Below are 25619 nucleotides of genomic sequence, written 5' to 3'. Positions count from 1 at the left end.
TCCCTGAAAACTGTGTTTGAGAAGTACCATATTAATTCCATGTATAAAAACTTGAGTTTTCTTTTTGCTAGACCTAGAGAGGGAGGATTTGTGCAGACAGAAATAAGCTATATGTCTGCAGCTTGTTTACCATTGCATATTCTAGAATGGAATTTTTTGGAGCTCTTTTTATTAGGTAACAACGCATGTGTGTATTGAATGCGTTTTCTTGTTTATTCTCTAACTCCTGATTTTAAAAGTGTGGATGTCTAATCTGTTCTTTGTTTCCATGGGCTGCTCTCAACAGTGTATTTATTCTTTATTCCTTTGCAACACCAGGCAGGGGGATTTTCCTCCTTTTAACATGCAGCCATTTTACAGCTGGCACTATAAGGTGGATTTCAGTTCAGAAAATGTCACCTTGATCTTAGTCCTGAGAAGAGGTGGCTCAGGGGTGACCTCATCACCCTGTACAGCTACCTGAAAGGGGTTGTGGAGAGGTGGGGAATGGTCTTTTCTGCCACTCCTGCAGTGAGAGGACTAGAGGAAATGGCCATAAGACAGCAGAGATTCAGATTAGATATTAGAATTTATTTTTTTCACTGTTAGGGTGGTCAGACATTGGAGTAGGTTGCACAGGGAGGTGGTGGAGTCACCATCCCTGGAAGTGTTTGAGGTGTCTGAATCTGGCACTGGAGAACATGATTTAGAGGTTACAGCAGAATGACAGGTTAATGCTTGGACTTGATGGTCTTAAAGGTCTTTTCCAACCTTGATCATTCGATGAGTCCATGATTCTATGATTTTTTTTTTGTTGTCTCCTCCAATCTCTGCAGCATTTTAGCATTGACATTTTGATTGGTAAAGCTGTATAGAAATAATATGCAAAGGGAAAGAAAAACATGCCTGAGCAGAAATGGCATTTAATACATATAATTGTTTTTACTGAATAATATTCCTATCTTATGCATATTCAACTTGTTCAGTGGGATGTTCAGCTTTTTAAGGGGAAACTTTCAGGAGCAGTGTTTGCTGATATGAACTTGGAGTAGTGGGTGAACAGTTTGGATTTTTCTCACTCCTGCCCCCTTGTTTTAGGACTACAACGATGAAATCAGACAGGCACAGCTTCAAGAATTAACATATTTAAATGGTGGTTCAGAAACTGCAGAAGTGCCAGTTGTGCGTGGAAAAGCATCTATTCGAGCAAGAGGAGTACCAGTTCCTACTTTGTCTAGGTAAGTGCCATTTCATTTGCATGTACATATTTTCAGCTTCTCCCTTTGAACACAGTTGTCCCGCAGAGCACAGCTACAAAATACATGAAGGAGTCTCAAAAGAAGGGCAAAAGATCAGGGAAACATCCTTGATTTCTTGATGATGGTCTAATTAGTTTGGACTGAATTTACAATGCTGCTGAGTTTTGTCTTGTGGAACTTGAATGCTCTCTTTATTAAGAAGCAATGTATATCATGCAAGATACTTAGTCTCACTGTGATCTAACCTTGAGTTGCTCTTAGGTGCACGTAGAGCCTGTGTTTGGGCCCTGTGGCTTTGAAAAACTGGTAAATTGCTTAGCTTCAGTACTTATGAGCATATGAATTTCAGGCAATATCTCTATTACATAATGTACAGACTCCTTTCTTACTGTATTACTAAGTTTGTGTAGTCATGATGAGATGTTATCTAAGTGCTTTTGAGGTAGAATTCAGATTTTCTTGTCTGAGTGGCACTTAATTTGTAAAAAGTGGCTCTTGTTTGATTCAGGAATAGGCAAAGGTTACTGCTTTTCCTAATTTTTCTTTGTCACAGATGATGTTTAATTTTTACTCTAGCATCCCCTGTCTACCTTGCAGTACTGAGATGACAGTTTCAACTCCAAGTCCTGAAGTGTGAAAATAAAAACTAAAAGTGCATAACTGTTTGTGTTACAGTACAGAGATTGTGGTTGCAGCAGCTAAGTGTGACTGTTTTCTATGGTAAACTATTTTCTTCAGTTGTGGCTATGGTTCTTGGTAATGCAAGCTTGAAACTTGCATTTCAGATCCTAAAATAATTTCAAAATAACTCTGCAGTGTTTTACCTCAGATGATTAAGCATGTTCAAAGAAGCAGCACTAAGGAAATATTCCATTTATACATATCTGCTTAGTTACATGTATCCTGATAATAATTGCAAATGCAATGCAAAATTAATGTTAATTTAAAGAATTTACACTTACTGTGGGTTGTCCTGTGAGAGAAAAATTCTCTCAACACGTTTTTGTTCTTGTATTAAATAGTATTGTGTAATATACCTCTTCTCCTCCTTTTCTTGATTTTAATGTTCAGAGTTGTGGTAATTGTATACCAAGGTTCACCATTTTAGCACTGTAATCAGCTACACAAGTACTTTCTAATTAGAAAAAATCATCTGATATTGGAGATGGTTTTTTTAGATTTCGGTTCTTAAATAAGTGTTTAACTTTGCCATAGATGCCTGTAATGACTCTGCTACATATTCTCAGCACAGATACATTTGCAGTACTATTTCAAGTTTATTTAATTTTTCATGTCCTTCAGCTAATTTGATTTGATCTTATTTTTAAAGCTTGATAACTAATTTCCACTTTCTAGTACCTAGTAGATGCATGTGTAAATAACTTTTTGTAGTACTGGATTTCTAACATCACTAGTTCTATCCTATGCATTTTGGTAAATTCTTCAAATCTGCATTTTATGCAGGAGATAGCTACTGCTACATAGCTCACAGAATCCCTTGTAGTTGGCCTACAACTATTGAAGTGGCTTCAGTATAAATTTAAATGTTGAGTGTTTGATTTGGAGATGACAGTGAAAGGTGGTGCTCTTGTCATGGCCATTTTTCATATATGTCCTAAAGAAACATGAAAGGATGTTGGTTTGTTTGACGTGTCCTAACTTCAAGGCTTGTCTTAAACTCCAAGACTTTTCCCCTCAAATTGAAGCACTCTTAGCATATTCCTTAAGTGAAATTCAATGCTATTGAGATACTGCAGCCATTGAGCTGGGAATCACAGCCTCAGTTATAATACTTTGGTTCTTTTTAAGCAGAAATGGATTTCAGAGAGTAATATTTTTGTTGAAGCAATGCTTTAAGGGCATTGTCTCAGTGATGGATAAAACACTTTCAATAATAATCATCCCCGAGACATCCAGAAGGGGTTGAAGCAAAGCCTCAGAAGACTTTTAAAATGAAGTCTAAACCCTTGATCCTAACCTTTCTTTGTAACCTACAGAATGGTTTTATGATAACAACCTCAATACTTGAAACATCCTATTGAGGATGCAATATCTGAGTGTGTTTAAGTTCCAAAATGTTACTCCTTTATTACTCCTGAATAGTTTGACTTCAAAAAAAGTACCAATATATGCCTTTTTGCTCCTTATCACGTGTTGAAACTGGAGATAATGCATCTTGTCAAGTGTGTTTTTAGCTCCATAACAGTTCTGTTTTCTAGAAAACAATGTATTTGTGCTTGCATGCAAAAATTCTTGGCTTGTGCACAGGTATTCCTGTATGTGGTAAGTAATTTTCTAATAGTTGTGACTTGGTAACTCTTGATTGCTTTCCTGGCTTGTTCCAGATTTGCTTGACTGAATTTTTATGACTCTAAAGGCAAATAAGATTTGGGGGTGAGTGGATGGGATTTGCTCTAGAAGGGTTGCCTCTGTGTGTTGTGAGCTTTACCTGAGGAATGTTTTTTTCTCTTCATTAATCTTGGAGCATATAGATGCTTCATTTCCCTTACCTTGTCCCCATTTTTTTCCCCCTAATATTGTAAAAGATGACCTTCAGATGTAATGACAATACTCTAATTTTCTGTGGCATTTATGCTGGGCATTTAACCTATTTTGGCATACCTGTCCCTTCTGCACAACAAGAAAGGATAGTGGTGAAAGTCTGGTTTTCATGCCTTTGTTATTATATGCTGACATTTGCTCTTAAATCTTTAGGAGGCAGCTGTATAAAATGATCATATCAGTGGCTTTTTAATTTATCATGCTAGCAAGCTTAGAGAATCTATGGTGTTTAATGTGATGCTGTTGTGGTGAGAAGCTGGAAGACTTAACTCTCTCAGAATCAGTGTTTCTTTAGTGCCTTGGTGTATTCCCACCCTGAATCAGTGCAATATAAATGATGACACAACCAAAATGTCAATTGAGATTTCTGATCATGTGTTGACATTGTAGTGAAAGGTGTCTCAACATTTTGTTGAGAACTTGTAGGTAGTGAAGAGCTAAAGATTCTGTAGCACAAAAGTAATATTAGTTGAAGCTGCTATTATGTTCACTGTGCTTGTTTGTGATAAAATCTCCTATTTTTCACAAAATTGAAAAATGGACATATGTATTACTGTTTTCAAATAGAAATAGATGATCACTTTGTTGCTAAAGTGTCTGGAAGTGACAATAATAGCTAACTGGCTAGAAGGTGGGATTTGCTGAGTGTTTACTAACTACTAGAGTTTGTTTAGGAGAAAATACAGTTAATAGGTACTTAAAGAACAGGGTTTCCCTCATCCAAAGAACTGAGATTATTGGTAGCATACTGGAGGAGTAGAGGAGTAGATTTTTTTTCTTAGAAATATATCAAAAAAGAAACCAAACAGTAGTGTCCCCTGTGATGCTTCAGTACTCATGTATTTGCATCTGAGGGATTACTGCAAGGACCTTATTTAACATATCCTGAAAATAAGACACTTGAACTTTGATTCAAAGTATTTATACAATCAAAGTATACAAAAAGCTTGAGGATGGAGATGTGGCAGGTTCAGTGCCCATTTGTGTATGCGATTAGCCTGGTTATATTTGAAGTGTCCACACTGTAAAACAAGATCTTATGGGTACTGGGCTCTAGAGTACATTCAAAAGACTTATGAAAGGGAGAGAGGTGACAGCATGGAAGCAAGGAGGGAAAACATGACAAAGGTCTTTTTGCCATTATTTCAGAATATGAGGAGGTAGTCAAGGCTGTTATGGACTGACAAAAGAGTTTTTATAAAGAAAATTAAGCTAGTTGTAGGCTTTTAGCAAAGACAAGGAGAGCTGGTGATGGCTGCTGAATTTTGAGCTGCAGTGCAAGATTTGGATGGTCTAGGAGCCATGATGAGTTTGATTTGATGGTAAGATCTGAGTGTGACAAGACAGAGCTGAGCTGTCTTGATTTGAGGGAAATGAGTAGAATCTACATGTTAGCAGAGGCATCAAGGTTTTTGAATTTATAGGTGAGATACTTGTAGAAGAAAAGGTGGAGAAAAGAGCCTCTGTGCAGTTTCTTCAGACTTGTGAAACAGATGGATACCCCTCAAAAGCAATTGATTAGGAGAGGGAAAGCCCAGGAAAGTGAAAGAACAGGATTTCCAAAGGAATAATTTTTCATTGAATCAGAAATGGTAGATGCAACATGGAATATGTGGAGAAACTGTGGGAAATCTACTTCAAAAGCTGCTAAATAGCCACAGGGATTGACTTCTAGCATGCTGTGTATATTTGCAAATCACTAAATATCCAGGATAGAAAGGGAAGTATATTAGTACATTCACTAAACTTACTGGTAGTAGTGGGTTACATTTAAGTATTTGTGAATGAAGCTTTTCCTTAAAAAATAAAATCACCCCAACAAACAGACAAAAACCCCCAAACGAAAAGAAAAGCAAAAAAGACACCTCACCCATCAAAAAAAAAAATAATCCAGCATTAAGCACCTGGAGAAACGTGTAACTTATAAAGGAGTGAAATGGCAGACAAGGTTAGATAAGGTGGGTCAGAATTGAGAGGTGTGGAAGGATTAACTGAAGTATAGAGAGAAGATGAGAATTTTGAGATGTGTGGGGATGAAGCTGCCTTAGGGGCATCAGTTTTGGCTCTAATGAATAGACATCTGCTGCATCAGCATGAAGTGAGATGACTTGCAGGAGTCATCAGTGAGGTGGTGAGGGATATCAAAGTCAAGAAGTGCTTCTATGAATACTTAAGTTGGAATAGGAAGACTAGAGAAAATGAGGGGTTACTGCTAATTGGAGCAGGGGCCCTGGTGGTACAGGGTGTAGACAAGAGTAAGGTACCTAATGACATCTTGGACTCAGTCTTTACTATTAGAGGGGCTTTCTGAAATCCTGGGACTGAAAGACAAGGTGATAAGCATAACCTTGATGGGAGAGGATCATATTAGAGAGCAGCTAAGCAAGCTGGAAGAAGACAGTCATGGGCTCTGGTGGGATGCAGCCCTGAGTACTGAGGGAGCTGGCAGGTGTTAAGTCTTTGGACAGTCATGGAGATTAGGAGATTAGGTCATCAGAAAGAGTAAACATGGATTCACAAAGGGGAAGTCATGCTTGATAGCATTCGATAATGAACTGTCTGGCCATGAAGATGAAGGGTATGGAGCATCTCTTCTGTGGGAAGTCTGAGAGCTGAGACTGTTCAGCCTAGAAAAGAGAAGGCTCTTTTTGGTGGTGCCCAGTGACAGGACAGTGGTACATGAGAGGTAGTGGAGTCTCCATCCTTGAAGACATTCACCAACCACCTGGGTGTGGTTCTGAGCAGCTGATCCTGGCTGGCTCTACTTGAGCAGGAGGTTGGATCAGATGCCCTCCAGCAGTGCTGTCAAACCTTAACCATTCTGTCATTCAGTGATGGCATTTCATAGGAGCAGTCATAGTGGCTCAGGCTTCAAGGCAGTCTGGTTTGATATTCTATCCTTGCATGTTGATATCCCCTGTTTATTACATTGGAAATGACTGATGAATCATTACTTATGTACCTTAGGATGTCTGAAGTTGGACAGGATTCATAAGGCTCAAGTCCAACTCCCTGTTCCTCACAGGACTGCCTAAAATGAAACCATATCACTTAAGTGTTGTCCAGACACTCCTTGAACTCTTGTCAGGCTTGGTGCCTTGACCACTTCCCTGGGGAGCCTGTTCCAGTGCCCAACCATCCTCTCTGTGAAGACCCTATTCCTAATGTCCTATTTGAGCTTCCCCTGATGGAGCTTCATTTATCTTCTCTGCTCACCAGAGATCAGCACTTTCTGCTCTGCTACCTCCTTTGAGGAAGCTGTAGACTGTGATGAGGGTACCCCACAGCCTTCTCCATTCCTTTGTTTCTGTTGCATCTATCAGATAAGCCTCAGTTGTCATTTGTGGTATGGAAGTTCCTAAATTGTTCCTGATATGTGATCTGTGATAGACTGTCATTTTTGATGTACTTCCAGTTCTTTTATGCGTTTTTCAAATTGGAGAACAAGACTCTGAATACACTTAGTTGGGTAAATAAAGTTGTGTGTATTTTTGTATTTTCTAAAATTCTTGACCTCTGGGCCAGTCTTAATTATGGATGTTCTATGGGTAGTGATAGTGCAGAACCTATTACTCTGTATAATGTTAGGATATATAAATATATATGTGTGTATTAGCTCCCACATGTTCTTTCTTATAATCTGGGCCTTTTTTTGCTGTTTTCCTTTCCAAGACATTCAGGTTGGGATTCAACTGCAGATTAAAGAGTAGGCATCATAACCCCTGTTGCAGTTTATAAAAAGATAATGCAAGTACTTCTCCTTTTGTTCTGCAGTTTGTCTCTAAAACAGTAGCACAATCTAATGGATTGCTGCAAGAACAGTTCTAGCATGAGAACCTTGACCAGTGTTTTTTGATTGTGTAGCAAAAAACTTCATGAATACATAGTTGCCTAATTTATGTAAACATTATTCAGCAGTGGTGACTTAGGCTCACTGGTAGATTTCCTGACTCTGGAACATTTGAAGGGTTTCAGTTATCTCTGACCTGCTTTTCTGAGTATTTTCATTAGTGTTTTTTTCCTTTGAGGTTAGAGTTAGGTTCAGCTTTCAAGTGATACCTCTTCTAAAACCTGTTCTAGCCATACCGAGCTCATATTGCCTTTTCTTAAGCTTTCTTTTTTGACAATTGTTATGTATTTGCTCTGATTTCCCATGGGATTTCTGTCCTCCCATATCGTGTATATGTATTTTATTCTTTTAAACCTTTTTAAACATAATTTGTGTAGCTGCCCTTTTCAAATTAAGCAATACCTGAACTGATCTGTTGTTTTTGCAAAGGTATGCAAAGGTTCCTTTTCAAGTGGTTTCTCAATATTTTTGAGTTTCTGTTCATTGTTAATGTCAGCCAAGCTTCTTCAGTTTCCTGGTAATTTTTTGAATTTACAGCTTCTAAAAATTTGTTCTTAGCTTCATACACCGATATGAATCAAATCTGCATACTGGTGATTGAACTCTCCTGTCACTGGGTTTCTTCACTGCCTTTCTGGTCTCCTCCAGCCTGGTGCAGTAGCCATCTGAGTGGTGTAATACAGAACTATACATCTCAGATTGTTCATTCCTCCTACAGTAACTCTTGAAACACTTACGATAAGATCATAAATGATCTCATAAGATAAATATTGTTTCCCACCCATCACCATTCCGATCCTATTAACTGTTTCTTGAAATGCAGAAAAGACCTCATCACATGGATCTGTTGTTCTAATTACTCCTCAAGAATAAATCTATGCTGACTCAAAAAACTGTACTTTTTTTTCCCCTCCCTCAAATGGTTTTCCATGTTTTTTAGCATGTCCCATTTTCCTGCTGCTTTCACTTGCACCCTGTCTGAAGGATGCCCTGACGATTATGCCTAGTGATTCTTGAATCTTTTTATTGACTTTTTTTTTTTACTTGGTATTGACTATTGTCTATGCCAGTAGGTTCATTTCCCTTTCTTTGGCTTCACTTGGAAAGTATCACATTTGCTATTTCTTTATATTACTTCAGCAGGCTGTGTCTGGGAACTTCACTGCTCACCCCTGCCCCCACTACAATGAAGTCAAATAAGCAGCTGGTACCCTGTCCTGAGGAGGCATTCTACAGATTAGCCAAAACCAAGTAATAAGCACAGTTTTAAATCACTTACTCTCTAGGCTTGTTTAAAATACTTTGTGACTGTGTTTTGATCAGTAATTAGAATTAATAAGATCTATCTTGATTGTATCTTTACATTTTTGCATTCCTTGTTCAGTGATGCAATTTTTCAAATACTAATAGTTTGTGATAAAATTATTGCTTTGTTTTCTGATAAGTTAACCCATGAGAAATTACATGACTTAGTTGAAATGGGATAGGAAATCTTAAGGGCAAATCTGGATCTTACTTTTTATTATTGTTTAAGTTGGAAATTTCTAATGAAATCAGGAGTATTTTCACTCAATTATTACTTTTGAGATTAATTAGATAATGGCTTAATGGATAGAAAAGTATTGTAGAGCTTGTGCTTTGGTAGAGTATACAATAAGAGTCTGACTTCCTTGGAACAAGTCTATATGCCTACAGAGCAGTCATTTAAACTCAATTGTAGTCCTTAGAGTAAAATAATCTCCTTTAAAAGGAGATGTCCATTAGCAATATTTTAGATATCCTGTTTAAAAGAGACTAAATGATGCAAATTTCTCAGATTGTACCTCCAAGTCTCTCCCTTTACTACAGGGAGGCAGGGGGAAACACCACCTCCAAATGGATCAAATGTTTTTGAAAACTTTTGATTTAGGTCTTATTTTTCATCCATATGTTTAGTGGCCAAAGTAATGGAATGCAAATTAATGCTTATCATTTTTCAGAACTTTTAAACCAAATATACTGTTACTACTTGTTCTTGAATAATTACAGAACATCAGGTTATATCCTATAATCACCCTGCACACTTATTACATGTTCAGATGTTTCCTACAACAGCTGGAAATCTCTTCAGAACCAGAAGAAAGTGTTATTTTTGTGTCCCACTCAATGTTTCACGTGCAGTGTGATTTTTGGGTTGTGTTTAGAAGCTTGCACGGGATTAGGAGAGACCTGCAACCAATTCTGTGCAGGGTTTGAGTAGGATATAGCCTGACACCTTCAAATTAATCTGTTATTCTATCATTGTGTTTTCACATACTAGAAGTCAAATTCTAGTGAAGTTGATTCCAGCAAATTGTTTTGGGTGTGTCTGTATGTGAGAATGGCTCAAGCCACTGTGAAGTTGATTGCTGAATCCCATGTCTAGTTTGTATCTTTCTGCATTTTTTGCATAATGTATGTAATTGGGTTGAACCATATAGAAAAGTGACAAACTCTAAGTCTCATTTAGACTTTCTGTCTCTAGCCAAGCAAAATTGTCATGGTGTGGGGGAGGGAGCTGTTCAAAGGGAGGCCAAGGGTATGATGTATAATGGTAAGTGATCCATGTGTTCACAGGGGCCGTGGGGGAGTTCCTCCACCACCAGCAGGAGTACCAAGAGGGGCACCAGCACCCAGGGGAGTGCCTCCCAGTAGAGGACCAGTCAGTCGTAGCCGTGGACTTTTAGCCCCCAGAGCAAGAGGAGTACCTCCACCTGCAGGCTACAGGCCCCTGCCACCACCCCCAGCACAGGAGACATACGGGGAATATGTAAGTCAAGCTGTTGACATGTGCATATATAAAGTGCATAACTTTGGAGGGATGAACCTAACTGTTACATCAGAACTCTGTAGAGTATCTTTATTTATAGCCTAATTAAGTCTTGCACCCAGCATGTGTAGCAAATGGTGTCATCTCTTCTCACCTTTTCAGACATGAACTTTTTTTGTGTTAAAAAAACTTCAGGTTATATATATACACACTACCATAAAGGCATTTACAGTGCACTTGGCAAAATAGTTATGGACCTCTTAAATGTATTATATTAGGTTTCTGCTTTAGAAAAATCTAAAAAACTACTATGTTGTAGATTTTTAATTCTCAACTAAAACAGAATGTTATACTCTTCTTCCTAACCCTATCTTCATGGTCATATAGCTGTTCAATGATTAGACAAATAAAATATTTTTATGAAAGCTTCAGAACTGATCCTAAAATTTTAACAATGTACAGTGTATCTCAATAAGCATATGTATTTATCTTGATTTTAGTGTATTAAACATTAAAAGTCATATCATAATGCTTTTATGTTGTATATGACAAATTATGCAGTTATGAATGTTAGGGTAAACTTAAATTGAACTTAGAGCAGTGAGATAAAGATTATTAAATCAAAACTGTAGTCATAAAAATGGATTTAATCTTATAGAAAAACAATATCTTTGAGGACAATGCCTTTCATGTTTTATATATGTTAAAGCTTCTACTTTGCCCTCTTTACAGCCAAGTCTGTCTGGATTTTGTGGTTTAGATTAGCAAAAAAAGGAGTTTTGAGTTCCAGAAAATGGCTATTTAGACATTTTTTGCTTCTCTCAACCTGTTTCACCTACCTTCTCTTCTTTCAGTGACCCCCACCCAAACCCTCTAAATCAAATCTCAACCTCTGTCCTTTGGAAAGAAACCCAGTTTTCTATATAATACAGCTTTATGCAGAAATAAGATAAATGTGATTACCATAAACATTTATGCATATAACTGCACAATTCAGAAGTTAATGTAGTTGATGAATTTGGAGGAATAGTACTTGAACAATGTCTAAATTTCCCCTGGCTATAATTGACTAGTGGAGGTGGGTACTGCAAATAAGTAGTTCTTTCACAGTGCTTTCAAAGGATTCAGTCCTCATTTCCAGGCCTGTTTCCAGGACATGCACTGTAGAACACATGATGATGTGGTAGAAAATAAACCTCTTTGAGTAACTTCATATTTATATATAATCTGCTATATATAGTGTGTATATAGAAGTGGCATGAAAATAACAGCTGTTTGAGTCAGTATCCTGATGTATGCTTTACTTCTGAGAGAATAATTAGAAAATAGCACTGTAAAGAAAGTGTTGTGCTAAATAACTTCTATAAAGAATGTTCTCTAGAACTGGCTCACATATCTTCTAAACAAGATAGCTTAACTGGGATAGATACACTTAGAGCTGTAATTAATAAAGCAGTGCTAGCTGGTCCATTTTAAAAGTACTGTGCTTTGTCTTCTTTTTTTAAAATGGAGCTTCTTTAGAATAAAGTTTAGCTAGGACATGAACCATTGCTGTATTGCACGTTCAGTGTTAGATTTATTGCATGGTATTTTTTACCTATTTGCAGTATGTTACCAGAGTGCCTTAACTTGTATCATTTACAGGTTAAGGTAGCATGGTAGTGGTCAGTACTATTTCTGCCCTTTCCTTACTAATTCCTGTTTAGCTATATATAATGTTAAGCACTAGTTTATCAGCCTGAGCAGAATAAGGTCTTGCTGTTTGACAAGTGTCTGTAGAGTGAGGCTGTCAATAAGACTGGGGGTATCATGAGTTACTTTAACCTACATCAAAGCTTTGGAGAGTAGGATATCTAGAGAGGTTGCAGAGCAGCCTTTAGAAGTGTATTGGGTTTGTGTGGCCAGCTTTTGGTAGCAGGGTGGCTTCTGTGAGAAGGTTCTGGAAGCTTCATGTGCAGCAGAGCCAATGCCAGCTGGCTCCAAGGTGGAGCTGCTGGCCAAGGTCAAGCAACCCAGCAGTGGTGGTAGTGCCTCTGGGGTAATGTGTTTAAGGGGGAAAAAATCCCCACACAACCCAGCAGTGGTGGTAGTGCCTCTGAGGTAATGTGTTTAAGGGAGAAAAAATCCCCATGCTGCAGCAGTCTGTTCCTGAAGGGCTGCAGCCCATGGGAAGGTACCCATGCTGGAGCAGTTCATGAAGAACTGCAGCCCAAGGGAAGGGCCCATGATCAAGAAGTGTTGGACTGACTCCCATGGGAGGGAACCCACATTGAGCACATGTGTAAGGAGTCCTCTCCCTGAGGAGGAAGGTGTGGCAGAGACAATGTGTGCCTCCCATGATCAAGAAGTGTTGGACTGACTCCCATGGGAGGGAACCCACATTGAGCACATGTGTAAGGGAGTCCTGTCCCTGAGGAGGAAGGTGTGGCAGAGACAATGTGTGCCGAACTGACCACAGCTCCCACTTACTGTCCCCCTGCATGGGCTGTGGGAGAGGAGGTAGAGAATTTGGGAGTGAAGTTGAGCCTTGGGAAGAAGGCAGGGGTGGGGGGGAAGTGTTTTAAGATTTGGTTTCTATTTCTCACTATCCTGCTCTGATTTCATTGGTAATAAATAAACTTATTTCCCCCAGTCAGGACTGTTTAGCCCATGACAGTCACTGCTGAGTGATCTCTCCCTGCCCTTATCTCAAGCCATGAGCCTTTTGTTATTTTTTCTCTCACCTGTCCAGCTGAGGAGGGCAGTGTTAGAGTGGCATTGGTGTGGGCACCTGGCATCCAGCCAGGGTTAACCCACCACAAGAAGGCTTTCTATTGAGGCTTGGAAGTCTGGATTCATAAAGGTTTTTGGTCCCTTAGGCTTACAAGCCTCTGCTTTGTACTCATTAAAATAATGTGAAATTGTTCAAGTTCTGGAGGAAGCAAAGAGTATGTTGGATGGAAGCCTTCAACCACGAAGTATCTCAAAGGTTTTCAGTACATAAAGTCCCTGCCCATTTCCTCTGCAGTGCTGTTAGGTATACCTTGTGACAGACAGTGAATTGCAAGCAACCTTCCTTTTCCTTCACTCCCTTTGCTCGCTTTTTCCATAGTCCTTGAGACCAATGAATTTTTAACATCTATGAGTAACTTACGCAGTTCTGCCTACCACAGATCCTGATATCTCTGTTTCCTCGTCTTGATTAAGTAGCTCTAAAAGATAAGATCAAAATGTGAAGGGGAATACCTGTTTCATTCTGAAAAATTGGAAGGGTTAATTCTGGAGGCAGTGTCTCACATGGGAAAAATTATGCCACAGGCAAAAAGTCATAAATTTGAGTTTAGATGCATTTTAATGTGGGCTCAAGGTCAACAAAACTAGGTGACCACTGCTGTCCTGTGCTTTAAGTCCATAGGGAAGTTTTCCAGGCATTACCAACTACAGAAAGCTCTACTCAGAGTAGGCTGCCTTGCTTCTGTCAGCTTTCTTGGTAATGCTGGCTCTTTAATGCTTTGGCTTTTTCTGCGGAAGTCCCACAACATACCAGACTAGCTGTTGGAGAATGGCTAAGAGAGCGGGGACATAATCCTGGGAATGCACCTGGGGAAGGCTAAAAAGTGCAAGGACACAGTCCCCTGGGAACGCATGGACACAGTCCTGGGAATGCACCTGGGAATGCAGTGTACAAGCAAGGCTCTGGAGATAGTAACTTATATATGGATAGGGAGTAACTCAGCTGGGCAGATGGTAGGGGCAAGTTGCCCTTGAGGGTGAGACAAACAAGTTTGAGACAAACAGCTAGGAATGCAGCTAAGCCTGAGAAAGTAAGAGGTAATCCTCACAGCTGCAGCTGCAAGTAGGGAGAGTACCTGAATGCTATCTTTAGAGCTTAGCCAATTATAAATGATTGATAGTTATATGCTTGTCATACACTGTGTAAAAACAGAGCCTGTTGGACAATAAAGTCGGAGCTTGCTTTATCACCCACGCGGAGTCGGCCGCTTGCTTCCCTGCGAGGAACTTTCCCTTTCCCAACAACTAGCAGCAATATTTGCACGTTTTTCCAGTTCAATATAACTAGTTTTTCCACTCCACTGTTGCCAGTCTCACATGTGTCTCAGCCCCCATACTCATTCAGCTTGGGACCTCAACATATTGTCGGTACCATGATGAAGTTTTTGAAGCTACTAAATGACAGTTCCTTATCACTTTCTCTGAAGGCTGTTTCTTTAATAGCTGTAGCATCAGCTTAGATAGGAAAAGTTCAGGCCTCTGCAGCCAGCTACGTTTATAATAGCTCTTCTAAGCTCACTACTGACTGTGATAAACTTTCTTGGAAGACTAACATGTCTCCCATTTTTATTTCCTCAACTGCTCAGGTCAGGAGAAAGCCTAATATGATGTGTGAAGCATGGCCAGGATTAGTTTTATAATACTTGGATAATGGAAACCGTACTAGGTAGATACTACATTTATTGAAGCAGTTAGAAGGTTTCACAGACATTTTTCTCATAATTGTATGCAAGTTTTCCCTACTCATTCAACTATACTGTGTAGGAGATAAAAATATTTTCATGTATTTTTAAGGTGACAATTTATTTCATTAAGATAAGAAATAGAAATAGTACTTTACTAGCTGAAAGTGTTAAACTTTTCTTGCTTATTGAAAATTATGGAAATTAGATAGCGTGCTAGCAATTCACTGCTCTTTAATACTGTCAAATCTTAGCAAATGTTCAAACACAAGTTAGAACAGAACTGTTCAGTCTCAGTTTGTCTAGTAACAGTTGCTACTCTGCCTTTTCCTGTTGTTCTCTTCTTACCAACTTGAAGGCTTCAAGGCTTTTCCAAATTAGTAACACAGCAATGGAACTGAAGCTTTTTAAGAGTAGATTTTTATATGCTGCTGTTTCCATTTTGCAAAGGAAAACATTCCACAAATATCCTGTCAGTATTTCATTTCGGTATGTTGCATGAATATATCTGCAATGCCATGTCAAGTCTTCTTTTGGCTGCTAAAGTGTGTCAAATGCAAAAATGAGATTTATCTGGGTTCATAATCAGATTTTTAGGCATTAAGAACTGGACTTTAAACACGGATTTAAGACCTGTTGCTGTGGCAGTGTGGAGTGTCTGCACTGAAAAATAAAACTTGTCAATCTAGAATGTTATGGCCAAGACTTGTTTCAATACTACTTTGGAAAGCAATCGGATCTAAATATTTCTCCTAGTCCTGAGGGAAATTTGTGGCAGATCTTTATTTCTGTTTGTGGCAATTTTATTGGTGTTTTCTTGTGTTGAGACAAGGGTTGCCTCGACGGCAGATTTTCTAATGGGCTGACCACATGTGGAGTTTCTAGCAGTAATGCTCCTATTAGAATGCTTCAATGACATTGTTTTGTGTAATAAAAAAAGGAAGTAAGATGGAATGTCTACCAATAAGAGACCAAGGGAGCCTTTCTAATGTTAAGTAACTTGTAACTTAAAGAACATTATAAACTATTTCTAATTAAATGTCAAGATTATTTTAAATCAAGGATACAGATACAAGCTACTCAGAAGGATGTACAGGACAGTGGGATGCAAAAATTCTGATAAACTTCAGAATCTACTCCTTAAAACCTACATTTAATTACTTCCCAATTCTGCAAGGCCCTAAAACTTGGGGTGTTAATTTCTGGCTATTTCCAGAAATGCACTGCTTTTCTTGATGAACAAAGCAGTGCTTCAGACTTGAGATTGTAATTCCCATACTAAGTCTGCATTATGCTTATACTATATATACAGTAAAGTGCATATATATTGTAGATCTTACAAGAGTAGGAGACTGTTTGTATTGTTTTCCATGAGAAATGGGCAAGACCCAGAAGACATTACTATACCATCCTGTCTGAGAGGATCTCACTCAAAATAACGACCAGATGATGTGGTGTTCTGTGTCTCTCTGCAGTTGAGACCTCAGTATTTTTCCAGTAGTGGAAGGTCTGCAGTTCAAATTCCTCTTGCAGGTATTCATTTTCCCTTGGTTCTCTCTGGAGATGGTGTGCTGACCATCAGGACACTGTCCCAGCATACACAGTGTAGGGAGTAGTGGTTTCTGTCCTTCTGATTTTGCAAGAAATCCTACAAATTTATGGGAAGACCTTGGGGAAGTTGGTTCACAAGTGCTATTTGGTTGAATGTCTATGAACAAATTCATTTCATGATCCTAATGACTATTTTAAAATATGCATGTAGGTATCCTTAGTGAGAAGCATGCTTGAGAGTCTGTTCAGGTGAAAAACCTATAGCTTTTCTTAGAAAGCTAGTGGAAATTCTGTTTTAATCTCCAGCCTTGAGCTTGAATTCCCTGTCTCCTTATTGAGATCATAATTAGTTTAGAGTTTGAAAAACTGAAAATAAGGATTAATGTGGAAGCAATTTCTTGAAGCTATTAATATACTGCTGATTTTGCACGGTGAACTGTTTAAAGGAGATTTTTCTCATTAACATTCACTTGCTGTTTGTGGTTGAAGAAGGAAAGATATATAGGAGAAAAGAGCAAAAACTCTGTATATCATATGAAAAAAAGCCCAAGTTTATTTACAAATGAATGCTTCTTGGAGTTGAGGTAGCAAAATACTAGGTGAAGACAAAGGGCTGGTCCAGATGACAAAAGACTTTGAAAAGAATTTAAATTCTTGAATGGAGTTCAAATGTAATTTCAAAGTCACTTTGCCAGACTTGCACCATGTCTTAATTTGCCTTGGTCTTCTGAATGTTGATAGTTTCGTAATAACAAGCAGCATTTTAAATCAGTGGTTTTATTTGCATAGTTGTTTTGAATGTGAAGCTTTTTGTTTGGATTCTGGAAAAAGGCTTGAAGTAGATTCAGTGTTTAAGAAATGATCTTTTGTCCATTCTCCCTCTGTTCTGTGAATAATGTGGTTTCCACTTAGGTATTGTGCCTGTTTTTAAGCAATGTGTTTATTAAGTTCTGGCTTTTCAAAAGTGCTGGGACTATTCTTAAAGTCAGAGTGAATTCACAGAAGACTTTGGAAAGCAAGTTTGCAAAATGAAAACATTATTTCTTGGCTTTTTTCCCCAGTGTTCTTTTTCATGCTAAATAGAACAAGCAAGAAGATATAAATGTAAAAGTAACATTTCAAATTTAAGCGCTTCAGTAATTTTTTTTTTTTAATCTTTTACCTTTTTTGAGGTTTTCAGGATGAGATGGAGAGAGAATGGAAAATGCTTCCATTTTCTCAAAGACTTGGACGACATTGTCTGTGGAAACAGTGGAATGTTTTGGGGAAAAGGCTGAAAAGTTTTTCCACTTGCCTATCTCAAAGTTCACCTATGAATTTGCATATAGAACACTGTGTTTTCCAAGTATCATAAAATCAAAAAATCCAACCAGGTTGGAAGAGACATCCAAGATCATCAAATCCACCCCTACCATGGTTACTGGACCACGGCACTAAGAGAGAGCCACATCCAGTCTCATCTTGAAAACCTCCAGGGATGGTGAATCCACCACCTCCCTGGGCAGCACATTCCAATGCCTGACTACTCTGTTAAAAAGTATTTTAATTTGAGCTGCTTATCTAAAACTTGGTATTATTGAGTGAGCATGAGTTGTCCCTCTGATTCTGACACTGCTCCCTGCTGTTGTATAGAGAAAACCAGACTTGTTTTGGCCTGATTGTAATTTTGTTTAAATGTTACTGCCTACATTCATTAGCAACTCTTCAGGGTTTTTTTGGTGCATGAAAAACAATCCACTAGTACATCTCTCCTTCCAGGAATACCTTATTTGTTCTGGTTGAATGTGCACTAGGCTCCTTCTAGATGAAAACAGATGAAAATCTCCAAAATAGGAGCTTACAGTCTGTGCATGTTTGCTGCTAACGTCCTTAATGTTAGCACTCAGACTTTAGATGGTAGTAGCTACCCATATTTGTTTTGATTGCCCCATATTCCTGTTGATTAAATGATGGGGAGATGTTATTTCCATGTAACAAAACGGCTGTTTCTTCCCTCTGCAACTCTAATTTGCAAAAAAATTTCTTCACTGCACTGATGTTTTGTGTTTTCCCTTACAAGTTAATCTCTGCACAAGCATTTTTAATTTGATAGTTTTTATCTAAGAGGAATATGTTCCTCCAGTATTTCGTGAGAAAATACTGGTGTAAATATTAATTTCAGAGAGTGATGAGGAAAAGAATCAACATTTTAGTTGTAGTGATAACAGCCTTAATTTTTCCCTTGGATGAATTTCCTTAGATGGGAAGTGCTGGAAAATTGATTTCTTATTGATTTCATGATTATTTTTTTCCAGCACTGCAAAAGGCCTTTTTGTTAAAGGTCATTTTTACCCTCTTCTTTCTTCCTGTTTGTGTTTGGACTCTCTTAAGGGAAAATGAGCAGTCTTTCAAAGAAAAAGACAAGTCTGCCATTGTTACTGCCAGCAGATTATAATATAATGCCACCATTTCCCATTCCCCACCAACAAGGATATGTTTAGAGTACAGTTCTAATTAGAAAGAAGCACTGATGAGCAAGGCTTAGCATGATTTATGTTTTGGGTAGTGCAGAGGTTTTGGCAAAGATTGCTTTCTACTGTTTTTTGACCTGTGATAATAACTTAATGTATTTGAAGGGTGCATATTTACACATTGCCTTTGGTTCTGCTCATGAAAAATGTCTGTGCTTTACACTGAGCAATTACTGTTACTGGTGCTGCTCTTTGGATTTGTATCAGCTGCAGGCACTGTCATTGAGACCACTGCAGGCAAAAGCTCTTTAGGAAGAAATGCTTATAGGTTGGCTTAATAAAGGAGTTCATTAATAAGATTTGAGATTTTACACAATTTCATATTCTTTTCAGAAGATCTGTCTTGTAACTCCAGCTCTTCTGTTCCTTTGGGGAAGATTCTTAAGCCTGAAGTCGAAACAGGCACTCTTGATACCTTCCTGGTTGACATTTCAAATATTGGGTGGTAAATACCCATATTTTAAGAGGATTTAATTATTTTTAGCTCTTTTTTCCCCTCTACATTTCTGTTGTAAGCACAAACTGTACAGCATGCTTGTCACCTTTTGATCAGACTAAATCTGGGAAGTGTTAGTTTTCTAGGTTATCCTGAAAAGGAGAATAATGAATAACAGAAAATGCTTCTGTTCATGGGTGAAGATAGGATCTTGTTTGGGCTTTTGGTTTTTGGAGTGGGAGAGGAAATACAACTTTGCCAGTAAACTTTTGATATGAGTACCTTTTGGAAAAGCTATTTATAGATTTATGTAATTGGAATAGACACTGTCATCCATGTGAAGTATAATGACTTTAAATGTCAAAATAAAAGCTTTTAGGAGTATGTGAAAGATGCTGAAAAACTAGCAGGAAAAATGCAATTAAAAGATTCTTACAAAGGTGTAATTTTTCCTGTAGTATATAGAAAGAAATCCATGCTTATACTTGGTACAATTATGTGTTTAAGTACAGGATATATCTGCGTATATGCTCTGTTTTCCTTATATATATATGTAAAACTGTAGTTATTTAAGTTAGCATTATATTTTGCAGTACTAAAACATACCAGATGGCCAAGAATATTTCACCTAAATACCAAATAAAGTTGAAGAAAACATTTACTGAAGGCACAAGAGGTCTGATTCAGAAAGAAAATACTCAAGTAGTGTGGATTTAATTTAAAATGTACAACATTCTGCCTTGGCTGACCTTATTTGTAACCTCCTGAAAGAGAAAGTTTTCAAATACTGTAAGACTAAGAGCAAATACTGTCAGACCTAATTCAGGGAAAGCTCTGAAACATATTTCAGCTGCCCATGCCTAATTGCTACTTCGAGGGAATTGTGCACAGTAAACATATTTTGGAATTTGAGTCTCTTCTCTCTTAACAGTAAAAGGCATTGCGAGCAAACTTGTTCTGTTTTTGGAGCATCTTGCACATATTTATGTTGGTTTTAGTGTAAACATTTGGTTTATAACTGTAAATATTAGGAAAAGGCTCTTTACACTGAGTGTGGTGAGGCACAGGTTGCCCAGAGAAGCTGTGGGTGTCACATCCTTGGAAGTGTTCAAAACCAGGTTCAGTTGAGGGCCTGATCAACCTGGTCTGGTGAGGTGTGTCCCTGCCCGTGGCAGGGATGTTGGAACTAGCTGATCTTTAAGGTCTTCTCCAACCCAAACCATTCTATGGAATACAGCAATAAAAAGGATTTGATCTATTTAAGCAGATTATAGTAATTGTAACAACACAAGTTGATGATTTTAATTCTAAATGACCAGAGTCCTACATATAAACTGCAAACCACATATCTTTCCATTCAAGGCTAAGAGACACCTTCAACAATACTGTAATGCCAGGCTTAATTTCAGTCGTTGTCAACTTACTAACAGAAAGTGATGAACAGTAATGAGTTCTGGGCAAAAAATTCTTGGGAAGAGAAGTGCTAATACTAGAGACACTTCAGTCTGATATAGCATGGACCTTTCCCAATTTTTGTTTTTGTTTGCTGTGCATCTCATGAAAGGTCTTCCTATTTCAAATTTACTTTGTTCTGTTGTCTTCAAAAAGTCATGGAAACACCATGACTTCTAAGTAGTCTGTTTTCCTGTTTTCATGATCAACCTTTTTTAGTAAAATAGTTAATGTAAATGTGAATAATAGGACTGACTGCTTAAGAGTGTTCCAGTCACTCCTTAGTGGCAAAGCTTTCCCATCATGTTAGAAGGTCAGTCCTCTGATTTCATTTGTTGCCACTGCTAGATGTGCACTGATTGAAGGACGTGTGGAAGCATGTCTTAGGGATGGCTGCTTCACAGCTGGGGGAGTCTGAGAGGAGACCAAATGTCATGTAAATGTTCTGGAACAGAGCAAAGAAGTTGACTCAGGCAGGTTCTGCTGTTGATCAAAGTCTGTATTGTTAACAGATGTTTGTGTATTGCATCAGTAAGTAATAAAATGGTTGTTTGGTCTAACTGCCAGGAGGCAGTGGTTTTGGGGGTTAGTCTGTGGCTTATCGAGAAAAATCCATATCTGATGGGCAACAAAATGCTAAAAACATTTAATCTTTAGTTTCGGGGCAGTGAATTACTGAAAGAAAATGCATTTCCTTTTCAAGTGGGACTGTTTATCTATGGATCTCCATGCAACAGATGACTAGAATCTTAGTTTCTTCTTCCAGACCAATGAATGGACTCACTCATTTGTGCTGGCAAATATTCATAGACACCAGTTTCCTCATCACTGCTGGGAAACAATCGTGCACTGATCTAACAGTGGTGAAGCCATAGTGCTGGGCAGATTGCCTGCTTTTCCCATAAGCAGTTTCAAGCGACTGAAAAACTTGTTAAAAATTCGTAGGAAATTCAGTTTCCTGTCAGTTATTTTGAGGATGTCACTGGCTTCCCCTGTAGAAAGCTTTGCTTACCATGCCAAAGAAGCTGTCAGATTCCCATCATTGGAGATGTTTGCTACTAGAGTTGGGCAATCCATCATTTGTCATCCCGATTTTAATTGATACTGCTGGTTGGTTTTGTTTCCTGTCGTTGATGAAAGATTCTTAAAGGTTCTTTCTCCTGGAAATGGTTCTTTCATGAGATTTTATCCTTACGTTGCTAGGGTTTGATACACTTGTTCAGAAAACACCATATATATGATATGATGCCTAATTTTAATTTCTCTGGGTCCTCTAGTCTTCAAAGTGTCTTCATTAGGTTATTCTTATCTGGAAAAACTGGACAAGATACCCCTAAATATCCATTGACGTATTTGGCATATTTGGATAGGATTTGGATATCAGTATTTCTTAGGAATCAATACAAAGGATGTGCCATTTCTACTTTTCCTGTGTTTAGCTTAGGTGTATTATTGGACAAAACAGTAAATTGATGAGAGTTTTTTGGGTTTCTGTGGTTCATCCTTCTCTGGGAAAACACAGCATGACTATCACTTGTTCTTACCTTAAATTTGTCTTGTAGCTGGAGTTAGTAGTTCATTCAAATTGGTCGTCAAATACAGTGCTGTTTTGGGAAGAGTGTTACTACAGTGTATACCTAAATTGTGTGCAGAATGTGGAGAGGAATTAGAAGTCTTTACTTGTATTTCCTTAATGGCTGCTAAAATCTCTCAAATTGAAGAGTTTGCATAGGGCATTTAAAGTAGTGAAACCATCATTCTTACTAGTCTTATCTCTAGGGAGCATCTTTCCTGTCTGTAGTCTACATAGAATATTGAATTTATTTTCCAGAAATAAGTCAGCTACCGAAGTCAGTTACTTAATATTTACTCAGATGTTTTGATTCCTGAGATGCTTCTCAGTTTTCTTGAAGATTGATAGCTCTTAAACTCAGGATCATGGAGGCATGAAATGTTTGCATTGTCTTTGCACAAGCCATCGGTAACTAAAACCAAATCTTTTTGAAGCACATCACTAATAGTTAAAACACCTTCGAAGAAATTATGGTCCTAGATTTGTAGATGGAAATAGTCTCTACTGATATTAAGATCTTGCCATTTTGTGGTGTGTGCATGTCAAATGCATTTCAGGAATTTACTGTCTTTCCTGTCTAGAACTAAGCTACTTCTTTGTTTCTGGAGTGTATTTATGGTTAATATTATCTTTCTTCTATATCATTTCAGGAGTACGATGATGGTTATGGGGCTGCTTACGATGAACAAAGCTATGATTCCTATGATAACAGCTATAGCACTCAAGCACAAAGGTAAGCTTCCAAATCAGCTCTAACTGCATTTGAGATATTCTATGGTTGGCAGGTTAGTTTTACTTGAAGATGAAATTCAAAGGGTCCTTTTAAGAGCAAAAATTTTGAGAGGCTTTTTGGAAATAACCCCCAGTGTTGTTTGTCTTCAGTATCACATGTTACGTTTCTGAGTAGTTGAGAAGAAACAGAACTGAGAATTTGAAACAGTTTTTATGATGCCAAATCATAAATCAGGAAGTTTTTGAAAGTTCAGGAAATTCAGGAAAATATAATTCAGATTCATTTTGGATGGAGGAGACGACAAGAAGGGGAGAGGAGTAAAACAAACTTGAAAAGTTATTAAATCATCTGAAACACAAAACCTGAAACAAAAAAAAAACCATAAAGCAAAAGGTTTATCGGGTTATATGCATTAAAATTAGCATGGGAACACCTAGATCCCTCCCCAGGGGGTGAATTCTTTGTGTCTGATGTAACACTGGGGTATGCACAGTCTTATGATGGAAAGTTCCCAAAAAGAGTTGGTGGTGCTTTGTGGTCCCTGATGCTTTCAATCCCTTTGATGCTCTTCCTTGACCCTGCTACTGTGCTTGTGCTGTATGTTGTGTGGTCACCATGGACCTGAACAGGAAAATTGGCTCCAAGCAGGTGCTGCCCTACCTTTGTTTGGCCCCCAGGCACATCCTGTTCTATCTTGCCCACTTGAATGGTCATCAGGAGCAATGTTTTAACTCCTCACTGTCCAGGCTTCTGCAGGCAAAAAAAGTTAAAATGGTTGAAACAACAATCTTCAGAGATATTTAAAATAAAATAGTAGAGTTTTGCATTACTGCTTTGGTTATTTGGGTTGATGAGTGTCAAACTTCACCCACTGGAAGACGATGGCAGTAGGAGAGGGAGATGTTGGTAGGTATGTAGATGCTGATAAATAGATGCTCCTTAGATTGTTTTACCTTCTGCTAAATGTGTAAGATGTACAATGCAGCCTTATCTGAAATAGTACAGAACTGTTCACAGCAAAATTGAGGAAAGCTGTTTACACCTGGCATCTGCTTTGCTGTAGCATTGTCACACCCAAGTTCAATTTTGTTGTGTAAATGAATATTTTTGTGTTCAGCAACTTAGGCAGTGTGAAAAAGAGTAGTGGAAAGTTCAAGTGTCATTATTGTTGAGAACTGAAAGAACGAAATAACCTTTTTTCTGATAATACATGGCTCCTACAGAGTCTGGTAAGCTACTGAAAATTGGTAAAAATAATGAGACTTAAGAAACCAGCAGTGTAGGACCTCCAAAATATGAGACTCTGTAGAGTGTTACATTTTGAGAGCAACTGCTGGTAATGGATTTATTTTTTTTCCCAGAAGAAAATTGCCAGAGTAGTCCTCAACTTTTATGTTGGTAATTCTGTTCTGGTTTACTGCTTCTAGTGTTGGTAAACGGGTTTATTGCACGCAAACATTTGGACTTCATTACAAAGTCATTTGCCTGAGCCAAAACCAAACATTACTTGGATTTGATTTTATTTTTCCAAGTTAAGAAGACTTTCACTAAGATATCCTTCCCTTGAAGTAAAATCAGGAAGAAAGCAAATTTCCCCAGAAATTAAATTGGTCTTGTAAAGCTTTCATACATAAGAATATGTATAATGTTCTTAGGTATATGTGCATGTCCTTAGCTGTCTAGAAGGAGATACTTATAAAATGACTGTGTATTTTGTCTGTAGTTTCAAAATAGATAGTTAGGTTGCATATAGATTGAAAATAGTTACTTAACTTTTTTCCCCTAATTTTATGAAGCATGCCGTTGTAAAAGAAAACAAGAAATAAGTCACTTGCACATTTCCCTAGTATATCAACACTCATTTTCTGGCATATTTTCCAGCTTGGCAAAAAGATTTTTAGGAGAGTATTGGCAAGCAAAAGCTAATGACTATAAACAGCCATCTGAGCTACCTAGACCAGCATTTCTATCTTAAATCTGAATATCAAATAGTAGCCCATATTGCAAAATGACGTTATGTAACCACTATGAGATGCTTATCATATTTAGGTGCATTGCAATGTCCTTACTACATAGGAAATTATGGAAAAGTGCATTGTTTTCATAGTTTATCCTTATATCATTCTCAATATTTTGCCCTCATAAAGCATGGAAAGAAATTGCACATTTGCACATTCATGTGTTTAAAATGCATCATTTAGTGGCTAGCATGTGGAAATAACTTCTTTTCTTTTCTAAGTTGAAAGTAGTAATATTGAAGTAATAGTATTTTGAATGTGTCTTGTGGTACTGATTTGTCTGGAATATTATGCTATTAATGATACTGTATATTAAAGAGGAAACTTGAGAAATAGCTAGTAAACCAAGAATGACTTTGCTCATTAAATTATTTGCAGTAGTTTTTAGTATATAACCAAGTTTGATTGCAGGAACACTGTAATGTTTGCAAGTGTGCATAGTAGGATATGGTGT

At 37.9% G+C, this 25619-nt stretch overlaps 1 protein-coding gene across 1 annotated transcript in view; it reads left to right on the top strand.

Moving 5' to 3' along the window:
- Positions 1-23147, top strand: part of KHDRBS3 (KH domain containing, RNA binding, signal transduction associated 3) — a gene marked incomplete at its 3' end in the record, with an annotated part of 29795 nt that extends 6648 nt beyond the window's left edge. The window contains exons 3-6 of the mRNA XM_009079298.1: positions 1078-1217; positions 8794-8901; positions 10246-10438; positions 23065-23147. Coding sequence (XP_009077546.1) covers positions 1078-1217; positions 8794-8901; positions 10246-10438; positions 23065-23147 — 524 coding nt within the window. The remainder of the gene's footprint in view (positions 1-1077; positions 1218-8793; positions 8902-10245; positions 10439-23064) is intronic.
- Between the last annotated feature and the right edge of the window lie 2472 nt (positions 23148-25619).

Source organism: Acanthisitta chloris, unplaced genomic scaffold (genome assembly GCF_000695815.1).
Source record: "Acanthisitta chloris isolate BGI_N310 unplaced genomic scaffold, ASM69581v1 scaffold11977, whole genome shotgun sequence".
Taxonomy (NCBI): Eukaryota; Metazoa; Chordata; class Aves; order Passeriformes; family Acanthisittidae; genus Acanthisitta; species Acanthisitta chloris.
The sequence above is the reverse complement of the archived record's forward strand: the minus strand, read 5'-3'. Positions and strand labels throughout refer to the sequence as shown.